This window comes from Podarcis bocagei (genome assembly GCF_964188305.1).
Source record: "Podarcis bocagei genome assembly, chromosome: 3".
In the NCBI taxonomy this organism is placed as follows: domain Eukaryota; kingdom Metazoa; phylum Chordata; class Lepidosauria; order Squamata; family Lacertidae; genus Podarcis; species Podarcis bocagei.
In genome coordinates, this window is record NC_138127.1 from 11,266,364 (window position 1) to 11,280,244 (window position 13,881).

A 13,881-nucleotide genomic window follows, 5' to 3' on the forward strand; every position below is an offset into this window, starting at 1 on the left:
GCAATGGAACAGTGTCCTCTCCTACACTTGAGGGCAGTAAGCAAGATTATGGGGTGCATACACAGATCCCTCACTATCTACTAAATCAGGCATAGGCAAACTCGGCCCTCAAGATGTTTTGGGACTACAGTTCCCATCATCCCTTGCTAACAGGACCAGTGGTCAGAGATTATGGGAGTTGTAGTCCCAAAACATCTGGAGGGACATGTTTGCCTATGGCTGTACTAAATGAAGCACCCACTTCATTCTTACTAATGGGTTGGTCCCCCAGTCTGGTTAGAGGCACAAACCTTGGAGACTTGGCCTTTGGATCAAAGCCTTTGGTACTGCTGAGAAGGGGAAAGGGGGAGACTCCAACCTGCTACTCCTGGATGAATAATCTACTAAATAAACCCAGAACAGAGAGGTGGTAGCCTGAGTGCACCAAATGGAACGAGAGCTTGCGGGCCTTGGGGACATCTAACTTCACCCTTTAAGGACAGGAACTTGCAGGAATGGTGCTATTTTCATGGAAGCTACTTTGCACAAATCTTTTGGTTTCAGGATCCTAGTAAGAGAAGGTTTGGGCCACTGGGGGTGGGTGGGTTGCCCTAAACAAACGACAGAAAGAAGCAGATAGGTTAAGGTGAAAGATGGCAACTGGATTGAATGACCCAGTTCTAGGTGAGCTGGTGGCCATCAAATTTTCAGCCAGTTCACTGTGTAGATGGCAAAATCACAGAATCATGGCCCATCTGATTTGTTGTATTTTTGTACTTTTGCTGTATTACTTGCTTTATTAATATGCTGTTAACCGCTATGGAAGTCTTTGGGCCAAAAAACACAATATGAATGAACCACAATGTAACATGTTTTCCCCATGTTTTTATCTTACATTTGGCTCATACTGTTGAATTGTAGGTTTGGGGACTGTGGTGGGTTTGATATTTGCTGCTATCTACTGTTAAGATAGGGACGCGGGTGGCACTGTGGGTTAAACCACAGAGCCTAGGACTTGCTGATCAGAAGGTCGGCGGTTCGAATCCCTGCGACGAGGTGAGCTCCCGTTGCTCGGTCCCAGCTCCTGCCAACCTAGCAGTTCGAAAGCACACCAGTGCAAGTAGATAAATAGGTACTGCTCTGGCGGGAAGGTAAACAGTGTTTCCGTGCGCTGCTCTGGTTCGCCAGAAGCGGCTTAGTTATGCTGGCCACATGACCCGGAAGCTGTATGCCGGCTCCCTCAGCCAATAAAGCGAGATGAGTGCCACAACCCCAGAGTCAGCTACGACTGGACCTAATGGTCAGGGGTCCCTTTACCTTTTTTTACTGTTAAGATAAGACTGACTGGGTGTGTGGAATCTAACTTTTGAGTTGTCCCTCACTTTCTTGAGACTATAATCTTAGCACACACCTGGAACTCCTGAGCACTCTTTAAAATAGGCGGGGGGAAGACATGCCTTGCATGCATGTTTTAAATTTTATTAAAGGCAAGTTATATTATGGAGAAAAGTGAAGGAATAGAAAAGGAAAGCAAGCTAGTTATGCTTAAACTATTTGCTTGCTTTGATGTTTGTACTGATATTTTCTAATATATTGCTCACAAAAACAAAGCTGGGCCAATTTAAAGCCTGGGTGAGGTTCACAAATGTAAATGCAAATTTAAAAAGGGAGTGTATGAGACTGACTACTAAGAAAACAGGGCTCAGATTAGATTCAGAATCTAATCTTAAACCATCTTTAACCATCACAATTTCATATATTATGAATGCAAAGATTAGTCACAATATATTAAGGAGATCTTCCATTTTCTTGCATGTTATTTCATTTCCTCAGGCACTAGAGGCCGGTCATAATAATTAGTCTGGTGGAATATAATAAGGATATAGATTTATAGGCAGACTTCATTTCTGTTTATAGTGCTTTAGGGCATAAAATGCCAGCTAGTGAAGATAAATCAGATCTTATTTGCTTTACTCATAGGCCAGATTACTCAACTGTCACTTCCATAGTTCATCATCTGAAGGAAAGTTGGTTACTGTTTGGTGGAATACGCTATAATGGAATTTAGTCTCATAATCATGCATATTGCTTGAGTCTGAAATGGAATAAGGATTCAATCCTGTCACCAGTTGAATGTCGGTAACTAACAACGAATGAGCAAATGCATGACTTCAGTCTCATTGTTATTTGAGCTCTTTCACAAGAGGGGTGGGAATCTCCATCCCACAGGCCAGTTTTGGCTCACCAAGGTGTCCATGTTGAGCTGTGAACCAATTTCCTCCACCTGGTGACATCAGTTGCTGGGTGCAGGGGCAATCCTTCACCAGCATGTTGCCTCAGCATGTGAGCATTGCAGCTTGCAGGGCTGCACTCTGACTCTCTGATCACTAGCTGGCAGGTAAAGCTAAAGGACCCCTGGACGGTTAAGTCCAGTCAAAGGCGACTATGGGGTGTGGCACTCATCTTGCTTCAGGCCCAGGGAGCCAGCATTTGTCCACAGACAGCTTTCCAGGTCATGTGGCCAGCATGACTAAACCGCTTCTGGTGCACAGAGGACTATGATGAGTGCCTGCTTTTGAGGCTAGCGCTACTGAGCTCATTTCTAGGTTTAGGCCACCAGCTTCTCAAAAGATTTATTTTTCATGCTGCAAAACAAACTTGGGACTATTTTGTTACAAATTTCAGAAGAAGAATCTACCCTCTGTTTTTCATCACTTGTGGCTTTGACATGTTATGCTAATTATTAACACCCCAGAACTAACTCTGCACGCACGCAAATACCATCTTAACTAAACCGTAACATACTTGAAAGAGATGTGTAGCTGAGGTGAAGAGCTTGGGCTATATCTACTCTTCCAATAAAAATGGTCTGGGAATGGTAGCATGTGGAGTGCTACCCCCTAATTATCAAACTACAATTTCCTGGGAAGAAGAAGCCAGTTAAATCTGCAGTGTAAATTCATTCAACGTATCTAAGAAACTTAATTGGAGGACACCCTTACAAACATGAGGAGAGGCTGTTTCTCACATGAAGAAAATATAATTAGTGCAGAATATATGTGCAAAGAGAGAAGAAAGCATTCAGTCTGAACAGAATTTTAAAATAAATAGACTTTGGTGCACAAGGAATTAAAAGCAAAACACATTTAACTCCCCAAAGTCACTCATTGTTCTAAAATAATTCCATCCAAGAGAAGCAGTGTTTCATCGGATTATTTGTTGGTTGTATAGGATAATATGCATAATCGCACATAAGATAGAAGCTTTTCCTTACTCACTCCTGAATCACAGATCCTAGATTACAAGTGGGATTAGTTTGTAATCCTACTATGGTACGCTCTCTCTCTCTCTCTCTTGTGTGCTTTTTTTTAACAGCATTCTAATTCCTAGTAATACTTAAGTTGGTTTTCACAAAGACATACTAATTCATAGTTCTGCCTACTCTGGAAGGAACATTCACATGGTTGGCACAAGCCTTAAGAATCCAGGTGCGCTAAACTGTTTATTTCCTTTGTCAGAACGCGTTATCAACAAACCCCACAGATTGTGAAAAGATTTATCCTGGAGGCTGATACATGTCATATGCCTAACTCACAAAGATGTCCAACACAACAGCTCAGAACCCAACAACACACCAGGCAACAATGACAGGCTTTCCCAGCCTTTGTCATAGAGTTTTAGTCTTGTTTTAAATGCATTTGCTGCTTTCGTGCTTTTAACTGTTTTTCATTATCTATTGCGTTTCTCACCTTGAGATGGTGGTTTAGAAGGTGATTAATAAATTAATTGTAATAAGAATAAGAGTAATGGTGTTATTGTCTTTGCTCCGGTCTTGGGTCTCTGAAAGGGAGGTCTTTCCAGGCTGAAGTACTACAGAAACTGCAGTGGCATGCAAGCCCAGGAGATATGAAAAGGAAGTAAGCTCCATAGCACTTACATACGTATGATCTTCTGCCTTTGGCTGGTATGCTTCCATGCCATAACCATACACAGGAGCAAACTAGGCAGTATACTATATGGTTCATTGGAATAGAAATTTATTGTTTTTCATATATTTAATAACAACATTCCTATTCCATTGCATAAGAACACTTCAGGAATGATAGAACTATTCTGATTCTCCTCAGCCCACCCAGCCTTCTCCTGTGTATGGAGGCAGAACAGGACAGGTTTGTTTCGGCTAATTCTGATTTGTTCCAGCTCATTCTGCATTAAGTATTAGATATGTGGCTGTTTAATATGCTTTTCTTTCCTAAGGGATCTCTCTGTCTTTACATATATATATGTAAATATAATCAACAGTCAACAAGTTTTGAAACTGCTCATTGGCATCACCATCAGGACGATACCAACTAGCTACCACTAATTGTTCTATAGCAGCGCATTCAGTAAAAGGGCTAGTTAACGTAGGTAAAACATTTCCCCCTTTCAATACCTTTTCTCTCTCTCTTCAGAGTTCTTGGGTTAAGGCATGTTAGAAGAGCATCTTTACTAACTTTGGACAGGTGAACCACGGGCACACTATGTTCTGCTAGGAAAAAACTTACAAAAACCATGGAGGTTTGTACTTGGAGATGGTGCAGATTAGAACATCTAGTTGAGTTTAGGCAAATCTAAGCTGCAGATTCTCTAATAAAATCAACATAAGGCTAAAACTAGCTGCCTTGAAAGTTTATCAAATAAAAACCAAAGATTGGCACACGGTACTTATTTGTTAATTTGCTTTAAGAAAACAATATTGGGCTCGAATCATTATTATAAGATTGATAGGCTCTAATTTGTTTCAAGGGTGTCATAAACATGAGCTAGGTAGTTCTATCTAGCTTCATACCTAAGAAATCTTGGTTGACGCTTTTTTTCACAGAATAACGTGTTAAAATTAATTTAAAGAGACTTGCACACTGCGGCCAATGGAGAGCTTATTTCAAATAAAGTACAGTTAGATAGGGGGGGGGACCTCTGCAGTTACTTACCTCCTATGTGTAAGAAAACTACCACTGACATGTCCTGAACCATCACATCCTGGGGTCGGACATGACATACCTTCCGTCTTCACTGACTTCCAAGAAAACTGGGAGCCATTCAAATACCCATCCTTTTGCCTTTTAGTAGCTAGAGGGCATCCTGATGCACTACGGTGAGAGGCATATTTCCCGGTTATATGACCCTGACCGTCACAACCAGGAACTGGACATCTGGATAGCAGATAGATGAAATAAACTTTATTGTCTTGCCATCATATACCTGGCAGCCTCTACAACAAAGTCAAAATAAATCTCACATAAAAAAAGAACAACCATGCTTTATGGCTTAAAAGAAAAAGCAAACAGCAACAACAACAACCCCCACCAAGAACACCAACAAGAAATGCAACACAAACATAAAAGATGCTAATGGAATTGGGAACATTCCGCTAACAAGCTCTGTGTAAATGTAATGTAATGTCAACACAGTGGGATATGGTAACCGCCAATCTAGCAAACCTTTGTTACTGACCAGGTCTGCACATAACACCAAGACATGTTTAAGAAACCATGAATTAACCATAAATGGTTCCACAGATTACCAAAGGAAGTTTGGCTTATTTTCCCAAAGTTTAGTCTGATTTCCAGCTCCTCTTCCCTTGTGTGTTTGTAACACGGTGAATGTTGTGGAGTGGGGTGGCCAAACAAACCACTATTAAGGAAGGGTGCTAGTTTCACACAGTGCCAAGCCATAAATGAAATAAACCAAGGTTTACCAGTCAAGAACAAACCAAGGCTTCTTAATGTGGTTAGTTGGCAGTAAATAGGCCATAGTTAAGTTGCTGGCATAGAATGCTAAGCCATAATTTAATAAACCATCATTTACTAAAGCATGGCTTCGTGTTATGTGCAAAACCAGATTTGTGCCTCCCTAGGTGAGAAACAGTGAACGTGCTTCTTAGTGATAAGATCCCGGATTTTTCATGCAGACTTTGCCAACTGCTTTTCTAAAATAGGAAAGTCTTAAATTTAGTACCCAGGAGTTGTGATTAGAACTGAACGTTGTGTGCAGGTTTGGCTCTGCTTTTGTTATTATGAAACAGACACAAAACAAAACAAAAAAAAACCCCTTATGTTTCTCATTGTATTTTCAATTGCCCCTTAAAATGGCAGCTTTTAAAAAAATCATGTCCGGTGCAGGGTGTGGGCAATGAACCTAGAGAGCCATACAATATTGTAGAAAACCTCAAAGAGCTGGGGAGGCAAACGGTATGCTGTACATACAAAGAAAGCGGCTGTGTTGCACAGCTGCCCTGCTGTTGGCTATAGGAAGAGAAAGCATCCATATGCTCTCCTCAAATTTCTCCCATGGCTAGGCACAGAAAATCTGTGAGTGCCCGAGAGTCTAGATTCTAGATGGGCAACAGACTCATGTGTGCATATTCTTGATCAAAAGCACAATGCACCCACCAGCTTCTAGTTCATTTGTTCATTGTCTTCAGTAGAAGTATTTGGTCAGATGCTGAATGAATACTATGAAAGCTGCATTTAATTCAAATCTTTCCAGACACATATGTGTGTGTGTTTGTATGCATATATGTGTGTGAATATATATGAGTAGATATATATGTGTGTGTGTGTATATATATATATATATGCAGGTTTTGGTGTCTTCGGGTGTCTTCCCGTGTAAGAGTTGGGGTGTCTAGGCGACGTTTCGACGAGGTCTCACTCGTCATCTTCAGGCTGGTGCTTTCGGCTTCTTGTTACTAGAACAGAGCAGGATCTCAGTGTTTGAGTTCCTATAAATACTGTTGAGGGGGTGTGGTGTATGGCCTCCAACGTTCTGGGCAGAGAGGGAGTTCCCAGATTAGTGTGCCTTTTCTTCTTTTGTTCCTTAATTACTTGAGGGATATCTTGAGTGATTTCTTGAGTGATATTCTGAGTACCACTTAGGAGGGTCATTAGGTGTGGATTAGTTGCTAAAGCTTTCGTGTCTTGACCTCTTGAGCTTGTGAAAAGTTTTTCTGAGAAGATGGCTGTACTGCACTTAGTTGTGCTCTGGCTTGGCTTCGTGTATAGGGGCGAGCTGTGGTTTTGTGCCCTGTGCCAGCCAGATCTGTGTAGGGATTGCAGGGGGGTGCAGCATCCGGAGGTGCCAATATGGTTTGGCTACTGGATGGTGTCTGTACTTTATCTGTGGAGAGGGTCTGGGTTTGGGTCTGGTGTGGTTGATTGGAGATGGCGTTCTGTGTGTCTCTGGTTCTGGTGTCGGTTTTTGTGGGGAGGGCTAATTTCCAGATGTCTGGCAGGCGGGACGTGTCGTCACGCTTGTTCATGTTGTGAGGGTGTTTCTCTATCTCGATGGCTTCCATGATTATTCTCTTGTGGTGATGTTCCATGTTAAAGAGCAATTTGGAATCTGCAAAATTAATTTCGTGTCCTGTTTCTTTCATGTGTTGGTAAAGAGAGGAAGTTTTTTCTTCTTTTTTGACGGCATTCTTGTGTTCTGCGATACGTGCATTTATTCGTCTGTTTGTTTGTCCAATGTACGTGGCTGGGCAGACTTTGCAGGGTATTTCATAGACCCCTTGGTTTTCTAACTGGATTTTATCTTTTGGGTTTCTGAGGATATTGGCTATTTTTTGGTTGGTGCAAAAGGCTGTTTTGATATTGTGTTTATGGAGGATTTTGCTAATTTTATCTGTAGTGCCCTTGATATAAGGAAGGAGGGCCATGCCATTGTTTTCTTCTGTGTCTTGGTTTTTGGGGGGTGTTTCTTTTTGGATTAGCTTCGTAACCCTGTTTTGTTGGTATCCGTTGGCGATTAACACATTTGAGAGATTCTGTAACTCAGTTGTCAAGTGGTCTTTGTCAGCCAGGCGTTTGGTTCTGGAGATGAGAGTCTTGGCTACGGAGTTTATTTGTGCAGGGTGGTGGTGTGATTGTGCATGTAAGTAGCGGTTGGTGTGTGTTTTTTTCCGGTAGATAGTGTGTCCTAGGGAGCCATCAGGTTTTTTGTAGATTAGGACGTCAAGGAAGGGAAGTTGGTTGTTGGCTTCTATTTCCATAGTGAATTGTATTTTGGGGTGTAGGCTGTTGAGATGTGTGAGGAAGCTATCTAGTTTTTCCTTCCCGTGTGGCCAAATTACAAAGGTGTCGTCAACATATCTGAGCCAAAGTTTGGGTTTGTGTTCTGACTTGTCTAAAGCATTGGTTTCAAAGTGTTCCATGTACAGATTTGCGATGACCGGTGAGAGGGGTGATCCCATAGGTGCTCCTTCTATCTGTTTATATCTTTGTCCATTGTGGATGAAGTACGTGTTGGTTAGGCAGTGGTTGGTCAGGTCCAGGATGTATTCGGGGGGATTGTATTTGTTTTGAATGGCTGTCAAGGCTTCATTAATGGGCACTTGTGTGAAGAGAGATACAACATCGAAGCTCACAAGTAGGTCCTCGGGATGTAGGTTTTGCTTCTTTATTGTTTCTATGAACTGGAAGGAGTTTGTAACGTGTGAAGCGATAGATTCTGCATAGGGCTGAAGTTGCTTAGCGAGAAATTTAGCGAGATTTTGTAGAGGTGAGCCTATGGAGCTGACTATTGGTCTGAGTGGTGTTCCTTCTTTGTGTATCTTGGGGAGACCATAGAGTTTGGGGCATCTGGATGATTTTTCTCTGGGGATGATTCTTAGCTGGATTTCTTCACTGATAGGAGAGGCTTTTATTTTGGATTTGGTGGTTTTTTCCAGATAGGTGGTGGGATCTGTTTTTATAGGTTGGTAGGTAGGGTCTTGGAGTAGATTTGATAGTTTTGCTTGGTAGTCCGATGTGTTCATCACAACAGTGGCATTACCTTTGTCTGCTGGGAGAATGATTATGTTGTTGTCTTTCCTCAGGTTGGTGAGTGCTTTCTGTTCTTCTTTGTGTAAATTGCTTCTGGGTGGTTTGCTGGAGCAGAGGATGTTGGTGACTTCAAGTCTGATTTTATTGGCTTCATCTGGGTTGATTTTGGTTAGGCTAGCTTCGACTCCGCATATGATGTTTTCCGTGGGGATGCGTCTCGGGGCGACTGCAAAGTTGAAACCTTTGGAGAGTACTTTGGTTTCAGTTGAGGTGAGGATCCTGTCTGATATGTTATGTACTGTTTGTTTCATGGGTTGTTGTGGAGGGTGGCTGGGCTTCTGGCGTTTCTCTAGTTTGTGGAGTTTGTTGGTGTGTGTGTCTGTCTTATGTGAGGACTCTGTTTCAGCTCTCCAAACGGCTAGTTGTTTGCATTTGTCCCAGAGTGCAGGGTGGATTTTGTTACAGAGTTTGAGGTGAAGAGTGAGCAGATCTTTGTTGGTTTGGTTTAGTAGGTATCTTTTCTTATGAAGTTCGTTTCTGATTAGGGATAGTTCAGTTCGTTTCAGGATCCTTTCGGTAGCTGGGGTTTTAGAGTGGAATTTAAGTTGGAAGCATGTGGGAATTAAGTTGTTGTCTCGGCAGTTGCGTAGGAACAAGAGATCACATAAGATGGTGGCTCTTCGGATTTCTAGTTTCTCGTAGGTTCTTGTCAGCTGGAAGGTTTCCTCCCCGTAGAGGTGAGATATTTGCTTTCGTAGATTTTCACGGGTACAGGAATGCAGGTTTTGGTGTCTTCGGGTGTCTTCCCGTGTAAGAGTTGGGGTGTCTAGGCGACGTTTCGACGAGGTCTCACTCGTCATCTTCAGGCTGGTGCTTTCGGCTTCTTGTTACTAGAACAGAGCAGGATCTCAGTGTTTGAGTTCCTATAAATACTGTTGAGGGGGTGTGGTGTATGGCCTCCAACGTTCTGGGCAGAGAGGGAGTTCCCAGATTAGTGTGCCTTTTCTTCTTTTGTTCCTTAATTACTTGAGGGATATCTTGAGTGATTTCTTGAGTGATATTCTGAGTACCACTTAGGAGGGTCATTAGGTGTGGATTAGTTGCTAAAGCTTTCGTGTCTTGACCTCTTGAGCTTGTGAAAAGTTTTTCTGAGAAGATGGCTGTACTGCACTTAGTTGTGCTCTGGCTTGGCTTCGTGTATAGGGGCGAGCTGTGGTTTTGTGCCCTGTGCCAGCCAGATCTGTGTAGGGATTGCAGGGGGGTGCAGCATCCGGAGGTGCCAATATGGTTTGGCTACTGGATGGTGTCTGTACTTTATCTGTGGAGAGGGTCTGGGTTTGGGTCTGGTGTGGTTGATTGGAGATGGCGTTCTGTGTGTCTCTGGTTCTGGTGTCGGTTTTTGTGGGGAGGGCTAATTTCCAGATGTCTGGCAGGCGGGACGTGTCGTCACGCTTGTTCATGTTGTGAGGGTGTTTCTCTATCTCGATGGCTTCCATGATTATTCTCTTGTGGTGATGTTCCATGTTAAAGAGCAATTTGGAATCTGCAAAATTAATTTCGTGTCCTGTTTCTTTCATGTGTTGGTAAAGAGAGGAAGTTTTTTCTTCTTTTTTGACGGCATTCTTGTGTTCTGCGATACGTGCATTTATTCGTCTGTTTGTTTGTCCAATGTACGTGGCTGGGCAGACTTTGCAGGGTATTTCATAGACCCCTTGGTTTTCTAACTGGATTTTATCTTTTGGGTTTCTGAGGATATTGGCTATTTTTTGGTTGGTGCAAAAGGCTGTTTTGATATTGTGTTTATGGAGGATTTTGCTAATTTTATCTGTAGTGCCCTTGATATAAGGAAGGAGGGCCATGCCATTGTTTTCTTCTGTGTCTTGGTTTTTGGGGGGTGTTTCTTTTTGGATTAGCTTCGTAACCCTGTTTTGTTGGTATCCGTTGGCGATTAACACATTTGAGAGATTCTGTAACTCAGTTGTCAAGTGGTCTTTGTCAGCCAGGCGTTTGGTTCTGGAGATGAGAGTCTTGGCTACGGAGTTTATTTGTGCAGGGTGGTGGTGTGATTGTGCATGTAAGTAGCGGTTGGTGTGTGTTTTTTTCCGGTAGATAGTGTGTCCTAGGGAGCCATCAGGTTTTTTGTAGATTAGGACGTCAAGGAAGGGAAGTTGGTTGTTGGCTTCTATTTCCATAGTGAATTGTATTTTGGGGTGTAGGCTGTTGAGATGTGTGAGGAAGCTATCTAGTTTTTCCTTCCCGTGTGGCCAAATTACAAAGGTGTCGTCAACATATCTGAGCCAAAGTTTGGGTTTGTGTTCTGACTTGTCTAAAGCATTGGTTTCAAAGTGTTCCATGTACAGATTTGCGATGACCGGTGAGAGGGGTGATCCCATAGGTGCTCCTTCTATCTGTTTATATCTTTGTCCATTGTGGATGAAGTACGTGTTGGTTAGGCAGTGGTTGGTCAGGTCCAGGATGTATTCGGGGGGATTGTATTTGTTTTGAATGGCTGTCAAGGCTTCATTAATGGGCACTTGTGTGAAGAGAGATACAACATCGAAGCTCACAAGTAGGTCCTCGGGATGTAGGTTTTGCTTCTTTATTGTTTCTATGAACTGGAAGGAGTTTGTAACGTGTGAAGCGATAGATTCTGCATAGGGCTGAAGTTGCTTAGCGAGAAATTTAGCGAGATTTTGTAGAGGTGAGCCTATGGAGCTGACTATTGGTCTGAGTGGTGTTCCTTCTTTGTGTATCTTGGGGAGACCATAGAGTTTGGGGCATCTGGATGATTTTTCTCTGGGGATGATTCTTAGCTGGATTTCTTCACTGATAGGAGAGGCTTTTATTTTGGATTTGGTGGTTTTTTCCAGATAGGTGGTGGGATCTGTTTTTATAGGTTGGTAGGTAGGGTCTTGGAGTAGATTTGATAGTTTTGCTTGGTAGTCCGATGTGTTCATCACAACAGTGGCATTACCTTTGTCTGCTGGGAGAATGATTATGTTGTTGTCTTTCCTCAGGTTGGTGAGTGCTTTCTGTTCTTCTTTGTGTAAATTGCTTCTGGGTGGTTTGCTGGAGCAGAGGATGTTGGTGACTTCAAGTCTGATTTTATTGGCTTCATCTGGGTTGATTTTGGTTAGGCTAGCTTCGACTCCGCATATGATGTTTTCCGTGGGGATGCGTCTCGGGGCGACTGCAAAGTTGAAACCTTTGGAGAGTACTTTGGTTTCAGTTGAGGTGAGGATCCTGTCTGATATGTTATGTACTGTTTGTTTCATGGGTTGTTGTGGAGGGTGGCTGGGCTTCTGGCGTTTCTCTAGTTTGTGGAGTTTGTTGGTGTGTGTGTCTGTCTTATGTGAGGACTCTGTTTCAGCTCTCCAAACGGCTAGTTGTTTGCATTTGTCCCAGAGTGCAGGGTGGATTTTGTTACAGAGTTTGAGGTGAAGAGTGAGCAGATCTTTGTTGGTTTGGTTTAGTAGGTATCTTTTCTTATGAAGTTCGTTTCTGATTAGGGATAGTTCAGTTCGTTTCAGGATCCTTTCGGTAGCTGGGGTTTTAGAGTGGAATTTAAGTTGGAAGCATGTGGGAATTAAGTTGTTGTCTCGGCAGTTGCGTAGGAACAAGAGATCACATAAGATGGTGGCTCTTCGGATTTCTAGTTTCTCGTAGGTTCTTGTCAGCTGGAAGGTTTCCTCCCCGTAGAGGTGAGATATTTGCTTTCGTAGATTTTCACGGGTACAGGAATGCAGGTTTTGGTGTCTTCGGGTGTCTTCCCGTGTAAGAGTTGGGGTGTCTAGGCGACGTTTCGACGAGGTCTCACTCGTCATCTTCAGGCTGGTGCTTTCGGCTTCTTGTTACTAGAACAGAGCAGGATCTCAGTGTTTGAGTTCCTATAAATACTGTTGAGGGGGTGTGGTGTATGGCCTCCAACGTTCTGGGCAGAGAGGGAGTTCCCAGATTAGTGTGCCTTTTCTTCTTTTGTTCCTTAATTACTTGAGGGATATCTTGAGTGATTTCTTGAGTGATATTCTGAGTACCACTTAGGAGGGTCATTAGGTGTGGATTAGTTGCTAAAGCTTTCGTGTCTTGACCTCTTGAGCTTGTGAAAAGTTTTTCTGAGAAGATGGCTGTACTGCACTTAGTTGTGCTCTGGCTTGGCTTCGTGTATAGGGGCGAGCTGTGGTTTTGTGCCCTGTGCCAGCCAGATCTGTGTAGGGATTGCAGGGGGGTGCAGCATCCGGAGGTGCCAATATGGTTTGGCTACTGGATGGTGTCTGTACTTTATCTGTGGAGAGGGTCTGGGTTTGGGTCTGGTGTGGTTGATTGGAGATGGCGTTCTGTGTGTCTCTGGTTCTGGTGTCGGTTTTTGTGGGGAGGGCTAATTTCCAGATGTCTGGCAGGCGGGACGTGTCGTCACGCTTGTTCATGTTGTGAGGGTGTTTCTCTATCTCGATGGCTTCCATGATTATTCTCTTGTGGTGATGTTCCATGTTAAAGAGCAATTTGGAATCTGCAAAATTAATTTCGTGTCCTGTTTCTTTCATGTGTTGGTAAAGAGAGGAAGTTTTTTCTTCTTTTTTGACGGCATTCTTGTGTTCTGCGATACGTGCATTTATTCGTCTGTTTGTTTGTCCAATGTACGTGGCTGGGCAGACTTTGCAGGGTATTTCATAGACCCCTTGGTTTTCTAACTGGATTTTATCTTTTGGGTTTCTGAGGATATTGGCTATTTTTTGGTTGGTGCAAAAGGCTGTTTTGATATTGTGTTTATGGAGGATTTTGCTAATTTTATCTGTAGTGCCCTTGATATAAGGAAGGAGGGCCATGCCATTGTTTTCTTCTGTGTCTTGGTTTTTGGGGGGTGTTTCTTTTTGGATTAGCTTCGTAACCCTGTTTTGTTGGTATCCGTTGGCGATTAACACATTTGAGAGATTCTGTAACTCAGTTGTCAAGTGGTCTTTGTCAGCCAGGCGTTTGGTTCTGGAGATGAGAGTCTTGGCTACGGAGTTTATTTGTGCAGGGTGGTGGTGTGATTGTGCATGTAAGTAGCGGTTGGTGTGTGTTTTTTTCCGGTAGATAGTGTGTCCTAGGGAGCCAT

The 13,881-nt window shown here is 43.0% G+C and overlaps 1 protein-coding gene across 18 annotated transcripts in view; it reads right to left on the reverse strand.

The window, feature by feature from the left end:
- Positions 1 to 13,881, reverse strand: part of MYT1L (myelin transcription factor 1 like) — a 313,980-nt gene that overhangs the window by 8,477 nt on the left and 291,622 nt on the right. For 17 of the 18 annotated variants that reach the window (XM_081188974.1, XM_081188981.1, XM_081188985.1 and 14 more), the window contains one exon: positions 4,953 to 5,174. The exons of the other annotated variant lie outside the window; for it this stretch is intronic. In XM_081188974.1, the coding sequence (XP_081045100.1) occupies positions 4,953 to 5,174 (222 nt within the window). The remainder of the gene's footprint in view (positions 1 to 4,952; positions 5,175 to 13,881) is intronic. 18 annotated transcript variants of the gene reach the window in all.